Here is a 27,951-nt window from a genome sequence, read left to right on the forward strand (position 1 = left end):
GTGAGGGGAAATATCCAGCAGGTAGTGGTGGGAGAGTTGCCTACAGTTTCCGGCTGTAGCCGCCACGCGTGCCACCTGACAGAGCGTTGTATAGCGCTTGCAGACCTTTCATGTCTGCCTTATTGTACCTTAAGTTCAGAACTTTTTAATAAACCGTTTGCAGTTTTACGCTTACTATATTCCAATCTACGAATGTCTGTATTCAATTCTTTAATAAAAACTCACGTTTTTATTTTATGAAGCGTTGAAAATACCCTTTATTTAAAAACTTTCCACCTGATGTGCAGCTTAAGTTGAATCGAAATTGAAATTTCAAAAACCAATGCACGTATACAAGTATTTAATTAGTTAAATGACATCAAAATGTTTGTAATAGCTAAAAAAATAAGCCTACAATGAAGAAGATTCAAAACCCTTGCATCAGCGTTCACCAGAGTGGTAGAGCGCAGCCTTAACATAAAAATAAATAGTATCCAACAATATTAATTGCTTAATTACATTAGTTAAAAGAAAATAGGTCCAATTTATAATTTTAATTGTGTTTTCAAAATAGGTGTCAAATTATTTAACTTGTAATTTTAACGCACTTAATGTTAATACAGTTTTGTTGGAGGACATTAAAAGTTAATAAAATATTATTATATTTCAGTATTAGTCAACTGATCAACTATATAAAATAAAAATTGAGAATAAATATAATACATTTAATGTTTTTGTAATTATTGTAATAAACTTAAATTTTCATTGTTGGATTAGTCAACATGTCAAAGATAAGAAATAGTAAGCCGAATTAATCGTAGCAAATAAAACTCTTCTATTACTGGATTACTAGCAGAGTAAGAAATATCTGTGATAATGATCTACTTTTAGAAATAAAGATGTTAGTGCCCATATAATACGTTTAGGTTTGAAATAATATTTGTTAGACACAGATATATTTCAATTCAATGGAATAATACATGAGATAAAATTGGCATACGGTCTTCCTTCTCCGCTCCCTGAAAGTTGTAAGCCAAGTATTCGATTATGTACAGTGAAGTACATAATCATATATTATCATATATATATATATATATATATATATATATATATATATATATATATATATATATATATAGACTGATATAAGTATATATCAGTCTATTAGAAAATATTACATCCAATGCTAAAATGTGTTGCCACTTGAACCGTTGTGGTTGTAGACGATATAGTATACAAACGATTGAAACAGCTATTATAAATATATCTAAAAACAGAAAACTATTAAACATGTTATATTCAGTAAATTTTGAAAAAAGTAAGAAAAATTATTGAAATCATAAAATTTAGGGAAATACTACTAGATTAAAATGGATGAAAGCTCTAAAGAAGTGATTTATTACAGTAGCGCTATCTATGCTTAAATTAACTAGATTCCCAACTAGCATTCCCATTTGGATATACAAGTCTATTCTCTGGAACATGACAGATTTAATGTAGGAGAATGCTCAGGAAACAATTGAACAAATGAGTTGTGAGACATAATTTAAAGGCCTCATTACAATGAATATCTTCGCAGGGTAAAAGTTGGTTATCTTTAACCTCATCATAGAGAGTGATAAAAGTCTGAATTAAGAAAAATACTAATTATTGATTGTTTTCTTACACCCTAATATATGAGAAGGTATATTAAATATTTTCCAATTGCATAGCTATTCTTTTAAGAAAAGTGTAGCCAGTGATATTCCAATTTTCAAACTTAAAGAATACTAAAAATCTAAAAACCTAACATTTTTAGATGACAATAATAGTAAATCGCATTAAAGTTCTCCTTATGTCTGTCTCTATTAAATAAGCACCCAAAAACAAAATTTATCATATTATTTTATACAATTAAACAGCTTTAATCCAATAAATGAGATTTGTAATAACACAAACATTAGTATTATTTTAATTTTACAATGGGATTTGATAAACTTGTAGTAGTTTTTCTTATCTTATGAATAAAAATGTATTGTAATTCTCATATACAGTCCTAATACATGACTAGACAGGTAATTTGTAGTATAAAACATTATTTTAAATATCCCACTAAACAATACGGAAATATATGACGTAAATATTCATTTTCAGGTGGTCACAGAAATTCAGTTCTGTTTAAGACCATTTCTTTGCTGTGGAAGTGTTTCGTGATAGCCATGATATTGGCAATGTAATGTTTCGGGGCACTTTAAAGTTTTTAAAACCTCCTAAAAACACGCTGTACTAATTTCACTACCTACAAAAACCATTGATTCATTATTAGTTGTCTTCGTCTTAATCCAGGACCTACTTTACAAATTTCTTATTAGAGTAGTTAAGTCTTTTTTGTAGGTTAGACTTTAAATGTATAATTCTACTAATAGTGAACTTCGGTCTATCGGTGGAAAGATCTAGTTATCTCTTCAGGACAGATGACCATTTATGTGCTAGGTCTACAGATTCCTGGCATGGCCAAGTAGAGAACATTACACGCAGATTAACATTTCAGAGCTCGGGGAGGTGATTCAATTGAATTATAAGACACATTTGATATCGTTTTATGGCTTGAGTCAAGTTTAACACTGGTTTCCACTATTATAGACTCGTGATTTTATATTTTTATAACGGTTTAATCTATATTTACGTCAGATTCCGAAGATGTAGTACACAAGCATATGTGCGTTGTATGCGTTGTTAGGTCTTATTATATTTTAGATGTAACCTTATTATAGTTGAAATATTATTCTGATTGGTTCTCACTGACCCGAATTAATATAGAAATACCGAGTAGGCGATTATCGGTAGGGAGCTGAATACTATAGGGTATAACTATACTCTGTGCGGGGAACCGTGCCCCATAACAGTACGCAACCCATTCTACCTGCCTGTACCTGGTACTATAGTATACACAAACTACTGTTAAACATTTTTGTAATGTATTGCAACAGTGTAATAACAACGTAACTCCATCAAGAAAATGAGTATAATCACGTCATTAGTGTATCCTGTTAAATCATTCAGGAGGTTTGTTATATAGTGATAGTTAACTAACTACGAACTATAATATATGTTGTTTTAATAATAGGCAATCAACTATCGTGCATGTATATTGTTATACAGGATTGTTAACTAACTATACTATATGTTGTTAGAAAGCGATTGTTGACTATCTACACTATGTGTTGTTACACAACGGCAGTCAACTAATTTTACGTGTTGTTACAAAGCGATAGTCAATCAACTATACTATACCTTTATGTTGTACTACAGCGATAGAGTGCTAACTGTATTATATGTTGTTATTTACCGATTGCTAACTAACTATACTGCGTGATGTTATACAGCGATTGTTAATTAACTATACTAGGTGGTGTTATACAGTGATATAAGGATAACTATACTATATGTTGTTATTTACCGATTGCTAACTAACTATACTGCGTGTTGTTATACAGCGATTGTTAATTAACTATACTAGGTGGCGTTATACAGTGATAGAATGCTAACTATACTATATGTTGTTTTTTACCGATTGCTAACTAACTGTACTGTGTGTTGTTATAAAGCGATTGTTAATTAACTATACTAGGTGGTGTTATACAGCGATAGAATGCTAACTATACTATATGTTGTTATTTACCGATTGCTATCTAACTATACTGCGTGTTGTTATACAGCGATTGTTACTTAACTATACTAGGTGGTGTTATACAGCGATAGAATGCTAACTATACTATATGTTGTTATTTACAGATTGCTAACTAACTATACTGTGTGTTGTTATACAGCGATTGTTAATTAACTATACTAGGTGGTGTTAACAGCGATAGAATGCTAACTATACTATATGTTGTTATTTACCGATTGCTAACTAACTGTACTGTGTGTTGTTATACAGCGATTGTTAATTAACTATACTAGGTGGTTTTATACAGTGATAGAATGCTAACTATACTATATGTTGTTATTTACCGATTGCTAACTAACTGTACTGTGTGTTGTTATACAGCGATTGTTAATTAACTATACTAGGTGGTGTTATACAGCGATAGAATGCTAACTATACTATATGTTGTTATTTACCGATTGCTAACTAACTGTACTGCGTGTTGTTATACAGCGATTGTTAATTAACTATACTAGGTGGTGTTATACAGCGATAGAATGCTAACTATACTATATGTTGTTATTTACCGATTGCTAACTAACTGTACTGCGTGTTGTTATACAGCGATTGTTAATTAACTATACTAGGTGGTGTTATACAGCGATAGAATGCTAACTATACTATATGTTGTTATTTACCGATTGCTAACTAACTGTACTGCGTGTTGTTATACAGCGATTGTTAATTAACTATACTAGGTGGTGGTGTTATACAGCGATAGAATGTTAACTATACTATATGTTGTTATTTACCGATTGCTAACTAACTATACTGCGTGTTGTTATACAGCGATTGTTAATTAACTATACTAGGTGGTGTTATACAGCGATAGAATGCTAACTATACTATATGTTGTTATTTACCGATTGCTAACTAACTATACTGCGTGTTGTTATACAGCGATTGTTAATTAACTATACTAGGTGGTGTTATACAGCGATAGAATGCTAACTATACTATATGTTGTTATTTACCGATTGCTAACTAACTATACTGCGTGTTGTTATACAGCGATTGTTAATTAACTATACTATACTAGGTGTTATACAGCGATATAGAATGATAACTATACTATATGTTGTTATTTACCGATTGCTAACTAACTATACTGCGTGTTGTTATACAGCGATTGTTAATTAACTATACTAGGTGGTGTTATACAGCGATAGAATGCTAACTATACTATATGTTGTTATTTACCGATTGCTAACTAACTGTACTGCGTGTTGTTATACAGCGATTGTTAATTAACTATACTAGGTGGTGTTATACAGCGATAGAATGCTAACTATACTATATGTTGTTATTTACCGATTGCTAACTAACTGTACTGTGTGTTGTTATACAGCGATTGTTAATTAACTATACTAGGTGGTGTTATACAGCGATAGAATGCTAACTATACTATATGTTGTTATTTACCGATTGCTAACTAACTGTACTGTGTGTTGTTATACAGCGATTGTTAATTAACTATACTAGGTGGTTTTATACAGTGATAGAATGCTAACTATACTATATGTTGTTATTTACCGATTGCTAACTAACTGTACTGTGTGTTGTTATACAGCGATTGTTAATTAACTATACTAGGTGGTGTTATACAGCGATAGAATGCTAACTATACTATATGTTGTTATTTACCGATTGCTAACTAACTATACTGCGTGTTGTTATACAGCGATTGTTAATTAACTATACTAGGTGGTGTTATACAGCGATAGAATGCTAACTATACTATATGTTGTTATTTACCGATTGCTAACTAACTGTACTGCGTGTTGTTATACAGCGATTGTTAATTAACTATACTAGGTGGTGTTATACAGCGATAGAATGCTAACTATACTATATGTTGTTATTTACCGATTGCTAACTAACTGTACTGCGTGTTGTTATACAGCGATTGTTAATTAACTATACTAGGTGGTGTTATACAGCGATAGAATGCTAACTATACTATATGTTGTTATTTACCGATTGCTAACTAACTGTACTGTGTGTTGCTATACAGCGATTGTTAATTAACTATACTATGTGGTGTTATACAGTGATAGAATGCTAACTATACTATATGTTGTTTTTTACCGATTGCTAACTAACTGTACTGTGTGTTGCTATACAGCGATTGTTAATTAACTATACTAGGTGGTTTTATACAGTGATAAAATGCTAACTATACTATATGTTGTTATTTACCGATTGCTAACTAACTGTACTGTGTGTTGCTATACAGCGATTGTTAATTAACTATACTAGGTGGTGTTATACATCGATAGAATGCTAACTGTACTATATGTTGTTATTTATCGAGTGCTAACTAACTATACTGCGTGTTGTTAAACAGCGATTGTTAATTAACTATACTAGGTGGTGTTATACAGCGATAGAATGTTAACTATACTATATGCTGTTATTTACACATTGGTAACTAACTATACTGCGTGTTGTTATACAGCGATTGTTAATTAACTATACTAGGTGGTGTTATACAGCGATAGAATGCTAACTATACTATATGTTGTTATTTACCGATTGCTAACTAACTGTACTGCGTGTTGTTATACAGCGATTGTTAATTAACTATACTAGGTGGTGTTATACAGCGATAGAATGTTAACTATACTATATGCTGTTATTTACCGATTGCTAACTAACTGTACTGTGTGTTGTTATACAGCGATTGTTAATTAACTATACTAGGTGGTGTTATACAGCGATAGAATGTTAACTATACTATATGCTGTTATTTACACATTGGCTAACTAACTATACTGCGTGTTGTTATACAGCGATTGTTAATTAACTATACTAGGTGGTGTTATACAGCGATAGAATGCTAACTATACTATATGTTGTTATTTACCGATTGCTAACTAACTGTACTGCGTGTTGTTATACAGCGATTGTTAATTAACTATACTAGGTGGTGTTATACAGCGATAGAATGCTAACTATACTATATGTTGTTATTTACCGATTGCTAACTAACTATACTGCGTGTTGTTATACAGCGATTGTTAATTAACTATACTAGGTGGTGTTATACAGCGATAGAATGCTAACTATACTATATGTTGTTATTTACCGATTGCTAACTAACTGTACTGTGTGTTGCTATACAGCGATTGTTAATTAACTATACTAGGTGGTGTTATACAGTGATAGAATGCTAACTATACTATATGTTGTTTATTTACCGATTGCTAACTAACTGTACTGTGTGTTGCTATACAGCGATTGTTAATTAACTATACTAGGTGGTTTTATACAGTGATAGAATGCTAACTATACTATATGTTGTTATTTACCGATTGCTAACTAACTGTACTGTGTGTTGCTATACAGCGATTGTTAATTAACTATACTAGGTGGTGTTATACATCGATATAATGCTAACTGTACTATATGTTGTTATTTATCGATTGCTAACTAACTGTACTGTGTGTTGTTATACAGCGATTGTTAATTAACTATACTAGGTGGTGTTATACAGCGATAGAATGCTAACTATACTATATGTTGTTATTTACCGATTGCTAACTAACTGTACTGTGTGTTGTTATACAGCGATTGTTAATTAACTATACTAGGTGGTGTTATACAGTGATAGAATGCTAACTATACTATATGTTGTTATTTACCGATTGCTAACTAACTGTACTGTGTGTTGCTATACAGCGATTGTTAATTAACTATACTAGGTGGTTTTATACAGTGATAGAATGCTAACTATACTATATGTTGTTTTTTACCGATTGCTAACTAACTGTACTGTGTGTTGCTATACAGCGATTGTTAATTAACTATACTAGGTGGTTTTATACAGTGATAGAATGCTAACTATACTATATGTTGTTTTTTACCGATTGCTAACTAACTGTACTGTGTGTTGCTATACAGCGATTGTTAATTAACTATACTAGGTGGTTTTATACAGTGATAGAATGCTAACTATACTATATGTTGTTTTTTACCGATTGCTAACTAACTGTACTGTGTGTTGCTATACAGCGATTGTTAATTAACTATACTAGGTGGTTTTATACAGTGATAGAATGCTAACTATACTATATGTTGTTATTTACCGATTGCTAACTAACTGTACTGTGTGTTGCTATACAGCGATTGTTAATTAACTATACTAGGTGGTTTTATACAGTGATAGAATGCTAACTATACTATATGTTGTTTTTTACCGATTGCTAACTAACTGTACTGTGTGTTGCTATACAGCGATTGTTAATTAACTATACTAGGTGGTTTTATACAGTGATAGAATGCTAACTATACTATATGTTGTTATTTACCGATTGCTAACTAACTGTACTGTGTGTTGCTATACAGCGATTGTTAATTAACTATACTAGGTGGTGTTATACATTGATATAATGCTAACTGTACTATATGTTGTTATTTATCGATTGCTAACTAACTGTACTGTGTGTTGTTATACAGCGATTGTTAATTAACTATACTAGGTGGTGTTATACAGCGATAGAATGCTAACTATACTATACTATGTTGTTAACTATATTGTTAACTATAACTACATTGCCACAGTATTGTGTTTCTAGTCAGTGTCAAGGAGCTTGAGGCGTTAGCACTGAAGGTTTTAATACAGTTTTAAACAGTTTTTATCATTTCATAAATACATCGTAATTGAACTCATTTGCTTGATTTTTTAAATATAAATTAAATATTTAATAAGGTATATTCTAATAAATGTACTAAGAGATAATAATGTTTATCAATACACATTGAGATCATGGTCAGGGAAGAGTCGAAGAGGGTCCATATTCCTCCATAGGTCATGCCCTCCGGACAGAGTACAGAAATATTGCGATATATGAGAAAATGCTACTCCATTGTAGTAGCACATATATATTCCACTAAGGCCGGCTTCGGCCATCTCTGGACCGTTTCAAGCATTGCTTCAAGCTTTCTAATGCACTCCTGAGAGGAACCTTACTGAGATTTGTTACATTGTTAATGTATGGAATATAATGTATGGTTACTAATACAATATTATTGTTCAACTGCTTTCTTAGTTCTCTCATCCTCTCTACGTATGTATGCAGAGGATTGTAGGCTGATGGTCAAAAATATTGTTGTCCATTTACCGGGCGATAGAGTCATTATTAGTTTTTTCCCGAATCCTTCAGCAGAAAATAATGTGGTGGGCGTTTTTGTGCTTCCAATCACCCCCCCCCCCACCAAAGCCCACTGAGACCTCCTGAAAATACACATTGTAAACTGGGCACATAATATATAGTTACAAGGGTATTGACCATTATAAAATTAAAATTACGTAAAACATTTTTTAACATATTAATCATAATTTAAATTGTTTGGTATAAAATTATTTTGCTTTGAACGAAAGAACATTCTCAATCACAGTAATATTTTTGCCATTAACAGGAAAATGACTCATAAGTTAATGAGAAACAAATGAATTGTATGACGAAAACATAACATAAACAAAGTAAACCGTACATGGTAAAATTATGTAAAGCATTTTTTCAAATTGTAAGGTTTTGTACATGTTAAGTTATTTACAGTTACACTAAACATACGAGTCATTTAACTAATAAGTATACTTAACTTAGTAGAAAGCAAACAGATTTTACTCAAATAACAAAATAAAGGGTTTAAGCGAGGGAAAATGTTTAAACCTAGTAGGGGAGTGGTATGAACCTGAAAGTCACGGTCATTGAAGCTAAGAACATTCAATCACTCTGACATCGCCGAGTTTTGAAAGCACACAGAAAGAGGTTGTATATTTGTAGTCTGGCAAGCTCTCGCAAGGCTATTTATGAAACCATAACAATGGGATCTTTATTGCTTTCTCTCTATACAGCATCGTTATAATCCCGGCTTATTAGAAAATGTTAGAGCGCTGTTTTAAAACTGTGGAGCAGTAAAAACAGATATTTACCACATTAGAGCTGGCTATTTAACCAACATTTCATTTGTTTGAAGTGATAGTAGTTTAAAATAAAATACAGTGCCAGACAAAAATCTGCGAACTGAAAAATAAAATGTAAAGCTATGCAATCGAACTTGTATTGATACGTGTATACGAAGGAAAAAAACATAAAAGTTGTGAATAAAGTAATACATGTACTAACAAAACTAAATAAGGTGTAAAACAAATTTTGAGTTTTTCTAAATATATTAAAATAGTTAAGAATATCTATTAATATATACTTCATCCTAAATCTAGAATTCTTTGTAGAATTTTTGTTAGTCTTTGCATTTATGTCTTGTTAATATTTGTACATCATACTATCAAATCTTCATATTGCTGTTAAAGGACACAATAGAATATTGTTAATCGCATGAGAGCAAACAGGGGGAAAATGAGTAGATAAAGATTTTAGGAGGCACAAAAAAACTAAATAGTGACAGGACAGTTGGAGATTAAATTTGTTAAACCTGGAAAGTCCATAGACGATTGATGAAGTAAAAGGATGCTTTTACTACTTTTTTTTAGTGATTTCTCTTATTTTATTCTGTATAACAAAGTATTGCTGTTTAAAAGTTTAGAATAGATTGTTTCAGGACTGCAGCTGTTTGTCTACGGCAATATAATTTAGTTTTGTTAGGCTTTAACATCTACGCCAAATTTATTAAAAGGTAGCAGTACGCCACACTGAGATTCAATGCAGAAGTCTATACCTAATTTCGTTACTGGCAGATAAAACGAGACAATCATACAGACAAGAATTGTTTACAACTCCCAGCATAAAGAGACATACAATTTGGGCAACCCACTCGCTGATAGGCTTTAAAGACGTTCAGCCAAATTCCATTGTTGGATATACACCATTCTTATTATTATTATAGAAGTAAAGTTTCATGCAAAATTTCAAGCCGACAGATGAAATCTTTCTCAAGATATCCTGCCACATGATACACACACTTTTTGTTCATTCTATTGGGTGTACAAGAGTACATACCATAAAATGATGCATGTGTTGCGATATTCAGGCTATGTTAAAATCTCTTATTGAATTTGCTTACAAATTCATTTATTCTGCAATTTTTCTTTGCCATTATGATTACCCATAAGACAAGTATCAAAATATTTTCTAACGCTCAGCCGAATCCCTTGGAGTGACGTGCACAACACAGTGTTCTTCATACAATAGTTAACCTTCATGCATAATTTCAAGTCTATAGGTTAGTTCGTTTTTGATACATACAGACAGACTGACAGAAATGACAGTTTCCAGCCCTTCAATGATAAGCTTCGTTAACGCTCAGACAATTGTGATGAGTTCCTTAATCAATAACTGAGATATTATTTATGTTACTTAATATGAGATTTTCCATTATTCTTAAATTTTCCAAAAGCGTTTATTTATTTTATTGACTATATACATTATAGAATCATTTTAATTGGTAGCCTTTAGAACAGTATTTTACTTATCACAAATTTGTATTATACTATCTAGATTATACAATTTGTATGGCATAAACAATATGACATAAAATGAAATAAATAAATATATAAATATTGAATATTAAAGTTGTTAAAATCAAACTCACATTTAAAACGTTTTCTCTTTCAACCGGAATAATACAGTGTTTTGTTTCGATGAGCGTTTCATGATTTAAAATTTCAATTATTCGCGTCTACCGCGGTTTACCTGCTGACAAATTTAAATTTTTAAAGCCTTAAAAGAATGAAAATCATATATTTTAATCATACATGTGATTATAAAAATGCAACTTAGATCGTACTTTTTTACTAAAAATATAACCTTTGGCCACATTAAAAATAAAAAATACGTCAGATTAGTAAATTATTTTATACAAAGTAACGTCAAGAGTCACACGTCTTTTCCCAATAAGTTAAGCCATCCTTTTTTAAGGATCTGCAGATAGAACCTAATTTTATAGTCTCCTAATACAGTATTTTTGAGACAACGTTTTTATGAATGCAAGTTTTTTTATTATTACAAAATGAAACTTGTTAAATATATGTTTCAACGCATTATTACACGTAATAATAATTCTAATATTCTTATAAAACCAAAATATGTGAAATTAATGTTATTGAGTTTATCATGTCACATAAGAGAAGAGAACAATAGTGAATATTAAAAAAAAAAGTTTGTTGAGCCCTCTTTATTTCTCAAGGTGCGTAAATGGTTACTTATATGAAAAGTACTTGTGCCCAGCGACCTACATTCCGCTGAGCCTGATGTCGTCACCATCAGGTGGGAGCCTCCTCTACGATGGCGGCTCCAGGATCACAGGTGCATGTATATTACTAATACCAATGTGTTTCTGCCAGACAGACCGTCGCCGCCCGGTAATCCGCAGTTGGTGCCCAGCGACCAACACTCCGCTGAGCCTGATGTCGTCACCATCAGGTGGGAGCCTCCTCTCTACGATGGCGGCTCCAGGATCACAGGTGCATGTATAATTACTAATACCAATGTGTTTCTGCCAGACAGACCGTCGCCGCCCGGTAAGCCGCAGTTGGTACCCAGCGACCAACACTCCGCTGAGCCTGATGTCGTCACCATCAGGTGGGAGCCTCCTCTCTACGATGGCGGCTCCAGGATCACAGGTGCATGTATAATTACTAATACCAATGTGTTTCTGCCAGACAGACCGTCGCCGCCCGGTAAGCCGCAGTTGGTGCCCAGCGACCAACACTCCGCTGAGCCTGATGTCACCATCAGGTGGGAGCCTCCTCTCTACGATGGCGGCTCCAGGATCACAGGTGCATGTATAATTACTAATACCAATGTGTTTCTGCCAGACAGACCGTCGCCGCCCGGTAAGCCGCAGTTGGTGCCCAGCGACCAACACTCCGCTGAGCCTGATGTCGTCACCATCAGGTGGGAGCCTCCTCTCTACGATGGCGGCTCCAGGATCACAGGTGCATGTATAATTACTAATACCAATGTGTGTTTCTGCCAGACAGACCGTCGCCGCCCGGTAAGCCGCAGTTGGTGCCCAGCGACCAACACTCCGCTGAGCCTGATGTCACCATCAGGTGGGAGCCTCCTCTACGATGGCGGCTCCAGGATCACAGGTGCATGTATAATTACTAATACCAATGTGTTTCTGCCAGACAGACCGTCGCCGCCCGGTAAGCCGCAGTTGGTGCCAGCGACCAACACTCCGCTGAGCCTGATGTCGTCACCATCAGGTGGGAGCCTCCTCTCTACGATGGCGGCTCCAGGATCACAGGTGCATGTATAATTACTAATACCAATGTGTTTCTGCCAGACAGACCGTCGCCGCCCGGTAAGCCGCAGTTGGTACCCAGCGACCAACACTCCGCTGAGCCTGATGTCGTCACCATCAGGTGGGAGCCTCCTCTCTACGATGGCGGCTCCAGGATCACAGGTGCATGTATAATTACTAATACCAATGTGTTTCTGCCAGACAGACCGTCGCCGCCCGGTAAGCCGCAGTTGGTGCCCAGCGACCAACACTCCGCTGAGCCTGATGTCACCATCAGGTGGGAGCCTCCTCTCTACGATGGCGGCTCCAGGATCACAGGTGCATGTATAATTACTAATACCAATGTGTTTCTGCCAGACAGACCGTCGCCGCCCGGTAAGCCGCAGTTGGTGCCAGCGACCAACACTCCGCTGAGCCTGATGTCGTCACCATCAGGTGGGAGCCTCCTCTCTACGATGGCGGCTCCAGGATCACAGGTGCATGTATAATTACTAATACCAATGTGTTTCTGCCAGACAGACCGTCGCCGCCCGGTAAGCCGCAGTTGGTGCCCAGCGACCAACACTCCGCTGAGCCTGATGTCACCATCAGGTGGGAGCCTCCTCTCTACGATGGCGGCTCCAGGATCACAGGTGCATGTATAATTACTAATACCAATGTGTTTTCTGCCAGACAGACCGTCGCCGCCCGGTAAGCCGCAGTTGGTGCCAGCGACCAACACTCCGCTGAGCCTGATGTCGTCACCATCAGGTGGGAGCCTCCTCTCTACGATGGCGGCTCCAGGATCACAGGTGCATGTATAATTACTAATACCAATGTGTTTCTGCCAGACAGACCGTCGCCGCCCGGTAAGCCGCAGTTGGTACCCAGCGACCAACACTCCGCTGAGCCTGATGTCGTCACCATCAGGTGGGAGCCTCCTCTCTACGATGGCGGCTCCAGGATCACAGGTGAATGTGTAGTCATTGGGAAATTTTAAGTGATGTAGTTTAGTTATTAGGTATATATGTAAGACAATATGATTAGATGTAAGCACGGAGGAGATCTAATAATTATAACAAGATTAGAACTACAAAACAAACTTTGTAGTTCATTTTTAATACAGCAGAATTTGTAATTTAGAGTGATACAGTTTAAATTTGAGCATCAGATGCAAATATAGAACAGTCTGCAAGGCCCATTCCTGATTTCGAAGTTTCATTAAGCTAAACACCGGTCTACTATCGTAACCATGCGGTACGTTTTAAACTTTACTGCTCTTATAGTAGTAATTAAAAACCAAGTAAATACGAATTATACTCAGAAAGCATCTTGAATGGCATCTTATCTCCGCTGATATAAGCACAGTAAAAGTAACTTGAAGGGTTTGAACTTTGTACTTAATTACAAAGTTGCGTGCACCTACGTTGATTAGTTACTTGACATTAGTGTTCTCTATCCACGCACTCTCGCAACTTCATCGTATTTTCATGTGTTGAATACACAAATTAATGGTTCTGTATTGTCAGAAGAGTTTAACGCTTTCAACGCCATAATGGAATTTTTCAATTTTTATCAAAGGTGATAAAACCATACCATACCTTGTGCATCTCGAGCAATAGAAACGGCACTAAATAACATGTGTTGTGGCGTTAGTGAGAAAATGCGTTCAAGAATTTTTACTTTCATACAGGTTGAATCACAAAAAGTACTTGCTCCGCTGGGGCTAGAACCCGGGTCTCTCACTTGCCGGGCGATCATGGTACGACTACACTACAGAGCTCTTACTTTTCCTATCAACTAATTTGTATTTGGCCGTTTCTGTCATAATAGATAATAACTAAACAAAAATATGGTAAGAAAACCAAATACCTGTCAAACGTCTTTTAACATAGCCTACGTTACGGCAATAGCCTGATTTAATTTTTCAATCGATATTGAATCACAGAGAGTATTTACTCCACCCGTACTCAACTCGGGTCTCTCACTTGCCGGGCGAGCTTGTTGGAGATACACTACACGATAGAGATAAGCTGAATTCGTCTTCTATTCAAGGTAGGCCAGTCTGTCCTTTTCGCGATTGTTTAGCACCATGAAAGCGCCTTCGCATTATCAAACTAGAAGCAACCTCAAATCGACCGTATGGAACATCATATTCACAATCCATTTGTTAATTCTTCTTGGTACATATTTAACTTGATAGTTAACTAAATTGACAGTTGATTAGTAATACGATTACTTCACGATACTGTTCCACTCATATTTTGCATTGTAGTGCTTGAATAAATTTACCCAATCCACCTTAATGTATTTTTTGCCCTCGTTTCATCGTCTATATTTGTCCATATTCTAAGTCCCATAGAAATTAAAAGCAAATATAATTAATAATTGGCTTGTTGCCAAAATAATTCTAAATGTTTATTTATCCGTTGTTTCTAATCAGTTCGTCAACATAAACGCCCTCCAAAACGGAATCTCAGCATTATAATACGACATGTATTAGAAGGTTGGCGGTCATTCTTTAGAACACCGGTTTCTTGAAACCCTCTCAGATGAAGTTATTTGAATAAGAAAGATTTTAAAACGTTATCATTGGAAACAGTAATACCCTGATATCACAGTAGCAAATAACTTGTCAATATGATTATTATTTCCTCCATATCCATTCCAGACTAGTTTAGTTGTTTATCAGAGATAATAAAAATAAGTCAAGAGCCAACACAGATGACGCAAAATCTACAACGTTTTTTAAATCACAAGAGTTGGACAACTCAGGCTTTGTGACGAAGTAAATTTTTCTCCGAGGTGTAAAACTACGCGTAATGGGCAAATGGCCCAGCAAAGCAGCAACAGTTGCTGCAGTAGGCAGTTAGGGTGCAAGTAGACTCTCCTTTCTCTTCATGTATCTCTCGACATCTCCAGTCCAGCTGTGCTCTCGATCAGCTGCCCACGGCCTGTAAATCGGTCGTCGGTCGGCCTGAAAACTCTTCGTAAAAGCTTTTTAGTAAATTTGTCAAACCTGTTCATAGTTCCATACTTTTTATCTAAGAATTTTTAATGTAGGATAATTCAAAATAGCTTACGAGTGTATATTTTGGTTTAAAATATCTCAATCTCTTTACCAGTAGATCTAAGGTATTAATTTAGCATATATTATCTTCTATATAGACAGTACAAACTCTTCAGATATGTATCTTTTGCAACTATTAATACTACTTACTTAATCAAGATAAACAGATCACCTTCAAATGGGAGTATAGGGGATAGAGGGTCAGAAATCCCCGTAACATTTCAGCCACGTAATAAAAGGACATCATCCTCCTCACCAGCTTCTTGAAGAACGTCCTGGGAGGAAGTACAAAGCAGAGGCGTGACTCCTATACATTTTTCTAATACTAGACATATTACTGAATCATTCTCAATAGTGAATATGATCCAAGACGTCTGAAATAAAAAAGGCATTGTGAATTGTTGTCTATAATTATAACATCACAACGGTAAGTTAAAATTCAATAACAAATCGGCAATGTGAGATTACAATAATATTTACCATATTTTGAAAATATATATTGTGAATGAGTTGAATTTTAAGTATACTCAATATTAAATTTGGATACAAACAAGGTCGAATGTCCCCTACAGGCGAAATGCAAATTTCAATGTATGCCAAAGTCAGAATAAAAATGTATTAGCAAAACCTGGTTGTTAATGTATTTTCATTATTAAAGCACCTGAATAGACTAGAATAGCTCGAATACATGAATAGTCAAGATATGCGAGATATTGTTCACAGTAACCGATAGCTTGAGGCCACCATATCAAGTACGAGTATGATACATCTTCGTTTGACATTTACAGCCTTAATATTGTATTTCTGAATATTAAACAGTTTTTCAAACAATGCCACTTCATAATCTCTGGTAATTAATTATTCCATTAATTGTTGGTTAATTGTTGTTGTTTGTTTCCTGTGTTGCTTTTAATACCTTTCATTGATCTTTTAGTGAATTCTCTTGTCGAGTTTTAATCAATAATTCGAGTTGTGTATTCATATAGAGTATAAGCATCTCGCCATTGCCTCTGGTGTTTTAGTATAAGTCTAACCGAACACTGTCGATGCCCAGGCTATTTGGTGGAGCACCGCCGCACCGGGTCGCCGCACTGGGTGCGCTCCGCCCCCTCCCTGGTCAGAGTCCCCGAACTGACGCTGAGCGGCCTGGAGCCGGGGTGGCGCTACCAGTTCCGGGTCTCCGCCCAGAACACTGCAGGCCTCTCAGAGCCTGGTGAACTCTCGGACTTGCTCACTGTCACCTTGCAGCGCACCGCGGCCTCGGCACCCCACTTCGTCAAGGAACTCAGGAATACGGTTGCTCTAGAGAATGAAAAGGTATTCATATAACTACAGATATCTCTCCAGTGTTTATATATTAGTTTCTACACTAAAGTGTCAAAGAACGTAATCAATCAACTTTTACTCTCATCTAATTCCTTTAAACATTCAGTGTCAGTTTGTTTTACTGTTCTATCAGACGATGGATCAATAAGTTCTAAGTGGTGAAATAACAATTGAATCGGTATAAACGAATTGTGAAATACAGCTATCTGGACACCTAAATCTAACTGTACCTGAATGCAGGCTGAACTCTCAGTGCAAGTGCGAGGCACGCCAACCCCCACCATCGCTTGGTTCAAGGACGGCACGGAGATCTTCAGCAGCCGCAGTTACCGGATCGTGACAGACAACGAGACCAGCACACTGATCATCCACCAAGCAGCGCTCACTGACGAGGGCGAGATCAAGTGTTCGGCCACCAACAGAGTCGGCTACGCTGTCACCAGGGCCAAACTCACGCTAGAAGGTAATAACAAGAAAAGGGAGGTCGACAATATATAACTGTGACAAGACGAGCTATGTATAGTTACAAACATGTTGATGAAAGTGTATTCTACATTTCTGGTAACATTAATTGCATAAAGTAGCTATGGTGGGATGGGGTTGAATCAATCTGAACACATGTTCGTCTGAAGAGATTCATAAAAAGTCGATGACATAGAAGCTCAAAATGAACTCCATATTCTAGGAGTCAAGTCTCCAACAGCGTCAAATTTTAGACCTTGAACTAAAATGAAGGTGAACTGGAGCTAAACTCAACGTTCACAGTAATTAGCAGTACAGATGGGCATTAGGACTGTGCATCCAAAAATTGTGGCAGCCATCGCGTATTCTAGATTATACAATTCTTGGCTTCTATTAAGCCTTGAGGCCTTCTTCGATTATATTCTAGAAGATATGTTTATTTCAAACTTTTTCGCACATCAATGATGATATGGTTTTAAATACTAAATATGTTTTAAATTGCCTTAGTGTGGAAATTATGGAGAATTCATTATACAGCTAAATTGCTGCTATACCCCTCTCGAAATCCATATTACTGTCTCTTATTTAAATCACAGTAATAAATATTAAGATTTATGGCGATTAAAGTTTTACATATCTTTTGTTATTAAATTTTTATATTTATATTATATAAATTATGCAAGTATATTAGTGATAATTATAATCCTGAGTCTCAGCAGCATCCACAGGTATATTTATATATTATATTATTATTATATATATATTCAGTAAACATGTTTCATTATTTTAAAATTACGTTTAGTTTGTGTTTTTTTATGTGAACTTTTTTCTTAGAAATTTCTTGATGCATAAAACTTGAAATGTTCACCTTCTGGTATTCTCATTAATAGAAGAAATTGTAAACAGTGTAAACCATTGTTGTGTGTTCTCTTCAGCTCCGCCTAGTATTCGACTGCCGCGCCAGTACGAGGAGGGTCTGCTGTTCGAGAAGGATGAGGTGATCCGGCTAAAGGTGTCGGTGGCAGGGAGGCCCATACCCGAGGTCACGTGGTTGCTGAACGGCGAGCCGGTGCCGGGGGGAGGTCGCTACGAGGCCAGCCACTCCGAGCGATATGCCACCCTCAGAGTTGGGGAGGCCCGCAGGGAGGACCGCGGGGGAGTACCAGGTCCGCGCCACTAACCGCCTGGGGGAGGATGTCGCCTCGTTCCTCGTTACTGTCGCAGGTCAGCTGTAACGATAGTCAGTACACGGAAAACACACGTATCTTTATATGAACTGGCAACTAATCTTACAAGTAGGGGTTGTAAGTAGTTTGCCAAATGATTTATAATACTATTCAGATATTGTTTACACTTACATTCATTTTCTTTACAATATTCTTTCATACTTTGTGAGAGTGAAAAAAAATCTTAGCATAAATTGATTCCTTATAGATACATTGTAGTATCTATACAGTAATGATTTTTATTTATATTATCTTTTCTTCCTTGCATTAATTATTCATTTATGTTTCTTATACTAATCTCTTTACTTCCATAGAGCACTTCCATATTTAAGGTTATCACTGTACTAAACTTGTTTGGAAGCTCAATATTTTAAGGATTGGGATTCAACTACGAGAATTTGTGTACTTCAACTGTGATTGACGAGTAATACAGACGTCAAGAATTAAATTGGCGTGATAGTTTTGATTATTTATATATGTTTATAACAATATTGCAGGAGTCTCTTCTTTATAATAATATATTGAAGTTTCTCTACAATGATCATACATTTGTGTGTCACACTTTGTGTTTGTAACAAAGAACATGGTTAAAGGAGGTATAAAAAGGATATATATATTCTCTATTGTTTCTGGTAGATCTTCTTACCTGGAAAAGAAACTGAATGTGAATGACATTCAGACGTTACGAATCGTTATACTAGGAGGTATGCTACAATTCTACCGAGGATTCAGTAAGCGTTGTATTCTTTTCTATTAAGTCATACAATAGTCTGCCTCCTGATGTTCAAACCCCATCTTTGGAAAAACTTAAAAATGGTAGTTTATTGAAATTATGTAATGTTACACTTTAAATTTTGTTTTTTTTTTAATACTGGACTTAAATTATTTGATTACATTCATAAGGTATTTGCACTACGATTCGCTAGGAAATTAAATTCGTTAAGAAATCCGTTAAATTATTCGGTGTACCTATGTTATCTTTATACCTATATTAGAATAATATTTCATCTTCCCAAATACATAAACAAAATCTTATTTAGTTAGGCTTTCCAGTACAAACTATTTGGATAAAGTAAGTTATCAAGAACCAAATATTATTTAATAAATGTATTTTTTATTATTATTGAACTTATAGATAATCGAACCCTATATATTCCACTGAAGTTAGTTATCTGGACCAGTCAACAGAACCCCTGATGTGTCTAGGTCTCGTACAATAGTAATACTAAGCCTGGACGTGCATTCGCCCTTTGCACTGACTTTCAACGAGACTTGTATCGTTCCAATAAGACTGCTGCGTGTTCAAAGAAAAAGATGTATGATCGAACAGTCTGTCTTTGGATACGATGTGATATGGACTATGAATTAATAGAGGTTGGTTTGGAAGAAGCCCATTGCTCGATTTAATTTCTGACAATATGGTTCTAAGTTTAAAATAGCTTATGAAACATTTAAATTTTTGTTCGACTCACTTAGAGAATTAGGTAGCCGATTAGATATACAAATCAACAGAGCTTATTGGTTTTGAATATACCAAATAATGGTGTTAGTTATGTAAATGAAGACGTAAAATACAATATGATGTGTATTCTGTAGTAAAATAGTTAAAATCATGTGGAGGGATCATTTTTCATCAACATTATTACTTATTCTTATATTGACCCAAATTAGAAAAGTTTTTAACAAGGCCAAACATTTTTATTGATTTAATTGTAAGACCACTAATCAATTTAAAAGACCAAAATCACATCCACGCTATTTCATAACCTATTGTAACATCTTTAACATTTTTGTTGATATAAAACAGCGAGGATACGTTGAATTTGCAGAATTCCAAGATTCTGTGATATCCTTGTAACATTCTAATAAACCACATATAATTGAATCGCTTCTTATAGTCAAGAGTTTAAACTTATTTTAAAATGAATGGCTAACACAAAATCTTGAATACGTAGCCTATAAGAGAAGACCCTAGTATTAGCGAATTCCACTTGGATATGAATAGAAAAGTTAGTTCGGTTCAGACAGTTATCCAGCTTAAACATATTAGTTCGGTTTATTGTCCGAAGTTGGAGAGCGGGACGAGAGAGTTTCGGTCACATGAAAGTTTAACTCTTCATTTAGAAGTTTTCTTTGGCCGGTGTCAAGTTCCAGATGTCTCCTTGGTGACTCAGCAGTATTTTGGCTTGGCTCTCTTCTACAGAGTTGTATTGGCTATTGGCTTTCCACTTGTAATTACGTAGAAATACGCAAAAATAAATGTATAGAAAAACAGCAATTACAAGATATGAGATGAAATATGGAAGCTAAGCTGAAAATAGAAAATAATGTAACATTTTTAACTGTTTGAAAATGCTGTTTTGTATTTTGTAAGAAATTATAGTAACCTAGTTTTATATAACAATACCAGTTACACACGGATTCGCAACATTCTGGAACTTCTGTGACAAATGATGATCATTGAAACATGTTCCAATATACAGACCCACTTTCAAATAATTTGGTTTTTAAACGCAGTAAACGAGGTCGGAGAACGAAATAGTTTCAATTAGTAACTTTGAAATAACATAATAACTTTGAAATAATACATTTTTTGCGTGTAAATAGGTAAGTGTAATATAACAATTCTTTCAAGCTTTGTCTCAGTTCATGCCAAAATTTTTACTGAATTGCAAACAGCAATTTTTTGTGATAGAAACACAGTAATTAAAATGTACCAATGTGTAATATTTAATATTACGAAAACCACTTAAAAGGACAACACTGCCTGTTTCTGATGGCCGTCCGATTCCCAGTACTCGTTTGTACCCTATAGTTGTATATTTGTATTCTATATATGTATATGTAGAATTGTAGAAACAAAATTGTGTGTGTGTGTGTGTGTGTGTGTGTGTGTGTGTGTGTGTGTGTGTGTGTGTGTGTGTGTGTGTGTGTGTGTGTGTGTGTGTGTGTGTGTGTGTGTGTGTGTGATCTAGCAGGCCCATCACTATTCACAATATTGGTATAATTAATTGTACGTTGTACATACTTTTATTACTGTTTATGCAATTGTGATTATTGTGTACATATTAAAAAAAACTTTATGTATATATTATTGTTTCTATACTATTTGTAAAAGTTTCTCTCAGCTGACACTATAAATTTTCTTACCTGGCGAAATTCTGTGGACATTAGCTTTTTTGAAATTAAAACATGTTATTATAAGTTAGGAATCACATAAACTAATGACTTTCTTTTTTTCTATTATTTTACAAAGAAAACTCACAAATAATTTTTGTTGAATTCTCAAAAAATTATTGGAGAATTGTGAGTTTTATTTTGTAAAATAATAGAAAATTGATATTTCCAATAAGAAGAGCTCCTCCTCCTTCATTGTAATGCCTTTCTGATTAAACATTAGGGATACAGAAGCTAGAACCCTAACTAAAAACCAACAAAGAGATATTCAATAACAAGAATAACGGTACATTTTGGCATACTTATAAATTTTTTATCATATTTGGCATAAATCAAAATTTTATATATATCTGTATTTATAAATATCAAAATAATATTTAAAAATTAATTATATGTGTTACAGTAGTAATACAAATAATGTTTTTGTGGTTCCCCAAAGAACCATAGCCTTAATAAGTCTTTAATCAACAACTTGTTATCCGATCCGAAAAGTTTACTTAAAATAGTCTTATTATTAGTTTATTTTATATTTATAAGAAATACAGAGTGCCCCACGAAGAAGTTTAAACATTTGTTTTTCTATTACTTTCCCATTTATGCACAGAATATTTTTAAAGCCTACACAATTAATAAAGTAGGTTTTTAAAATATTCTGTGAAAATCACGATTAATTTGTTAAGCGCTGTTATCAGTGTGTCGCTGTGAATGGATTACAGTTCGAATAATTGTATACTGTAATTGTAGGTTTTTTTTAATAGGCTATGTTCTAAATTTTTCTGATTGAAATGCTTTATTTCTCTAGAATATGACAATAAATAATTTTACAAAACCAAAAATACAGTTTTTTACCGTTTTTAAAGTATAGTTTTCCAAAATGTCACCATTTTGTTTCGACAGTTGCTAGAGAGCTGAAATTTTCACAAAATATTTTTAAAACCTATTTAATGCATTTAGTACAGTTTGAAAATGTTCGGTGCGTAAATGGGTAAGTAATATAAAATCAAACGTTTAAACCTCTTTGTGGGACACTCGGTACATAATAATAATACAGTTGCAACTTAAAATGCCTCCTCCGCATAATGAGAAAAGGTGAGCTAAGACAACAACAACAGTTTGTGAATTAAAATTATTATTTTACTAAGAAATTAAAAGAGAACAGACATTAAGTCAGAATTGTTCAATTACTGTAGCATTTAATAAAATGTAGAGAATTACATTTAAATTTTGAAAGTAATTGAAACATATTTACATTATTAATTGAAAATAATTTATAACGTGATCTGTTGATTAAGGGTTAGTAGTCAGTCTAATAAAAGAATATCCGAATTTAATATTATACTTATTCTACTTATACTTTCGTATTCCTGATATTGGCAGGAAAGCCTAAACATTGATCCTTACGGGGGAGGATGGGTTGTTTGTGATGTATGAAAGTAACAAGAACTTATCAATAAAACTAAAAATTCCTGAGCAAACGTCATAAGCTTTATCGCCTTCTCTGTTTATCTACACTGAATATCTCCTGTAGTACAGCTATGACGTGTGTTGTAACGCAGACAGACCCATGCCGCCGGGGAGAGCCAAGGTGGTGATGACCTTGGGCCGCTCAGTTACTCTCTCTTGGACAACACCGGAAGATGATGGTGGCTGTAAAATTGGTAACTACATAGTGGAGTATTACAGGGTGAGTACCGGTACCTGAACACTAAATATGAATAGAGTAAGAATATAGGCTGCCGAAGTGAAGCCAGCCAGCTGCCTCACTACAAGGGTGGCTCTCTCTGGCCCAGTCAAGAGCGACCAGTAATTATTTCAATGAGATTATGCGATGGTCACTCATACGATGATACAATTTCCAGTACAACTAAAGAGTAATAACAAGTTTAAGTAACAGAAAAGCATAACATTAACAATAAATAAATAATATGTATCAATACAATCTTAAGAGTTATAGACGTGACAATATTAAAAAAATTGTATAAATCAAGACTTTTTAACTATTACTGAGTAACCGACATCCAATTTGTTGTATAAGTTGTTGTCACTACCCATGAAATAAAATGAAAAGGGTACATTGCTCAATAAATGTAGAAAACTCCCTTGTCTATTTAATTGATTTTTTTTTATTTAGAGTTGGGTCGTTGTTCCTACCATCCAAAAAGTAAACTGTTAAAATTCAACGAACTGGGGTTTTACTCAACTTGTCAACTTATCGTAATGGTTCACAACATTATTTATATATGTATATATATATATATATATATATATATATATATATATATATATATATAATTTCAATAAACATTGAATCACAAAAAGTACTTGCTCCGCCGGGACTCGAACCCTTATCTCTCACTTGCCGGGTGAATGTCATTTAATATTTATTTAAACATTCATATGTAGCCTACTTTTGTGTAGTGATTGCATTGTTTTAACACATAGGTCTTTAATGGTAAAAGTTATTACGGTTTGCAATTATAACGTAATAGATTAGAAATATATTCCTGGACAACATTATCGCACACTCCTTTATTTCTTAAGATTTGGATAGTAGCCTAAATCACTGTTAATTCAAAGCTTATATAAATATTTTCAGTTAAATATTTGAAATATGAATTTTTGTATTACTCGATATTCGTACACCGTTACAAATAAGATAGTGCTTAGTATATTTCATTTAGTAAAATTAAATTAATTGGCTTTAATTAAGCATCGATAAACATGAGGAAACTGTACCACATTTCCATTGCTAACACATGTAAACAGCTTGTGTCCTAAGACATAGTGTCATAAAACATTTTTGTGAATTTGTTTTTATACTATTTCATGGATTCACACAATTGTACACTTTTGACACTATGACTGCGGCAGACGCCTTACAGCACATACTCAGATTGACACTAGTCGGTCTCACTCAGTATAGGGCCGCAGTGAAGTTGTTAATTCGTATATCAGTATTTGTGACATCCTATCAGAACAATTGTATTCATAAAGCACTGTTAAATTCTAAGATGGAAGCTCTATCTTTCCTAGTCCTGCGATCAGCAGTTATTTAGTATTAATGATGGAGTGGTTGTCTTTACTATAAAACTATTTCAAGTATAACTAAAAAGTAATTCATTCCTACTGAAAACCCTAAAAACTGCCATAGTATTTTAATACGTTTCAACACATTCCATACATGGTTTAAATTGTGTCTCGGGACGGCTTAATATTATTTTAACTTTATAAATAGAGTTACAAAACTTTACATGTGTTGTTAATGAACATTAAAAATTTTTTGAACAATCTAATACGTACCTGTACAAGTCACAATCCCAGGGGGACTGCCCGCAATGAGTTAGAGGAAACGTTTTAGTGGAGGATAGGTCGAATAGCGTATACAATTAAAGTTCTATGTTTGTAGAACACAATGCCGCAAACCCGACTTAAAAAAATTGACCCTTAATAAGTTGGTGGCTTAAAAGTTTGAAGTATGAAAACATTGTGAGCATATTTAAGTATTATCTCTAATGAGCACAATGGTGACAGGATAAAATTTAAAAACACCACATATAAGGTAGTTATTTATTGCACTTCAAGCACATCATGTAAAGTTTGTAACTCTACTGTTCCGAAACTTAATTGACACCCTGTATTATTTTATAATGCGTTGGTGAATACTGGTGTTAACAGTTGGGCTGGAACATGTGGCTTAAGGCCGCCACGTGCCGTCAGCTGACAACCACCCTGGGGGAGCTGATAGAGGGTTCGGAGTACAAGTTCAGGGTCAAGGCCGAGAACCCGTACGGTGTTAGTGACCCCAGCTCTGAATCCGACGTCGTGTTCATCCCGGATCCGAAGAGAGGGTAAGGTTTAGTGAGATACTCTTCATAGAGTGTACGAAACGGATTACTTTTACATATAGTAATGCATTCAGTTACTTAATACTTGTGGGGAAGTGACTGTTCTTTAGGATCAACATGCCTTTGCGTCTTCTTGGATTTTTAGGCGTAATAGGGGGAATATCTAGACAGTCTATGATGTACAGTTTTGGTGAGTAGTTTAGGTCGAGATAAGATTTTATCCATTCACTATCAACATTTCTAAGTTCGAAGCAGTCAAGGGATATCCAAGTTTTTGCTTATAGCAAGTGAAAACTGGGCACAGGAGTTACAAGGGAATCTCATTTAACACAAATGGCATTGTTTTAATTAATAAGCTTAATTAATATAAACAGCACACAGTGCTGTGAAGTAACACAAATCAAACATTAAACAGGTGTTTTGTGGATCCATCTGCGATGTATCACAATTCTGTAAAGGAAGGAGGAAACAACATACTTTCAATTTTGGATTTGGTTGAAAGAAAATACGAGGGCACGAATATCTTGTCTGCCTCTCGAGATTTAATGTAATACTACAATATTTCCAGTTTTATTAGCACAGGCAAAGTTTGCGTTGAACTTTATAATTGGCTGGCTTCAGAATTTAAACTAACTTTGGCATTGGCCTAGAAAAAATAATTAATCACTTTGTCAAAGTTCATATTGTAATACCCGTATAGTTTACCATGGTATAATAAAGTTAAAAGTTGCTATTCACGTACCAATTTAAACAATATTATCCTCTGAATATACTATCGACTAAGTTATGGTACAAATATCCGTCTTGATGAACATTAACAACTACAGTATGTAAGTTTGTTTTAAAGAATAATTATTACAGGTGAGTTTAATTATTAATTTGAGTTTAAAATAACATAATTAATCACAGAGTTTGATAAAATCCATTACTACTTTTAATGTAGATTAATTAAATTTCTGAGACTTATAAAAATAATAACTATTGAAAGACTTCTAATTACAAAAATCACACCTTTGATAATTGCTACTTTTCAATATGATTAATTATTGGTGACTGTAGTCTGACATAAGTTTTAAGTTTAAAGTTTTGTCTATTCAGTGGTGATTGTTGATTCCAGATTATTGGAACCACCTGAGCACGGGTCGGCGGAGAACGAGACGGCGATGGACGTCTGGCTGGAGGAGAAGAAGAGACCAATCTCTCCTGGTTTGACCATCGATGAACAGTACGGCGAGCGGAAGACAAAGAGAAAGCGAGGACCCATGGCCCCTCCTCAGACCACGCCAGATCTGGGACAGGTTGACAAGCACTCCATAGTGAGTGAGGATAGCATGTCTCCACCAGCGACACCCGAGAACTTCCAGCCGGTGATACCCAAGAGGAGAGGGAAGGGGGAGAAAATCGAAGTGAAGAAGGAAATCCTAAAGGACAAAGAGTCAGTGAGGGATCAGAAGGAAAAGAGAAAGATGGAAGAACTCAAGAGGTTTGATGAAATCAAGAAAGCCGAACAAATGAGAAGGATTGAGGAGCTCAAGAGGTCTGAGGAACTAAGAAAACCAGAAGAACCGAAGACACCAGAAGACTCTAAACAAAATGTTGCGAATATACAGTCCGAGTTAAAAGTGAAGAAGGAAACACAGGCTCCGCAGAAGGCACCACGGAAAGAACCTAGGACGATTACAAATGAGCCTCCAAAGGTTCTGAAGGACCTAAATTCATCTCATAAAGACACACAACTACCACAGAAAGATCCTCAGAAATCTCACACTCCGAGAGTAGAACACGATCCCCTTCACGGAAGTTCAGAGCTGATGTTGGTCCTTCTACCGCATAGTCGAGCTACGACAGAGGAAAGAGGTAGGAATCTGTAAAGGTGATTAAATTATGACCTGATTATAATACAAATTAAGAAAAATCGGCATTTGAGAATATAAAGCTACAAATCGAACTGTAAATCGCGGAAGGGTTTGTTGTTCGCCCGTCAGAACT

General features: G+C 34.9%; 1 protein-coding gene across 1 annotated transcript in view; it reads left to right on the plus strand.

Moving 5' to 3' along the window:
• LOC124366817 (titin) overlaps nt 1-27,951 on the plus strand; it is a 40,335-nt gene that overhangs the window by 8,063 nt on the left and 4,321 nt on the right. The window contains 8 exon segments of the mRNA XM_046823422.1: nt 11,973-12,092; nt 16,981-17,243; nt 17,493-17,715; nt 18,650-18,873; nt 18,875-18,938; nt 23,674-23,801; nt 25,793-25,965; nt 27,080-27,819. Of these exon segments, the coding sequence (XP_046679378.1) occupies nt 11,973-12,092; nt 16,981-17,243; nt 17,493-17,715; nt 18,650-18,873; nt 18,875-18,938; nt 23,674-23,801; nt 25,793-25,965; nt 27,080-27,819 (1,935 nt within the window).

This window comes from Homalodisca vitripennis, chromosome 1 (genome assembly GCF_021130785.1).
Source record: "Homalodisca vitripennis isolate AUS2020 chromosome 1, UT_GWSS_2.1, whole genome shotgun sequence".
In the NCBI taxonomy this organism is placed as follows: domain Eukaryota; kingdom Metazoa; phylum Arthropoda; class Insecta; order Hemiptera; family Cicadellidae; genus Homalodisca; species Homalodisca vitripennis.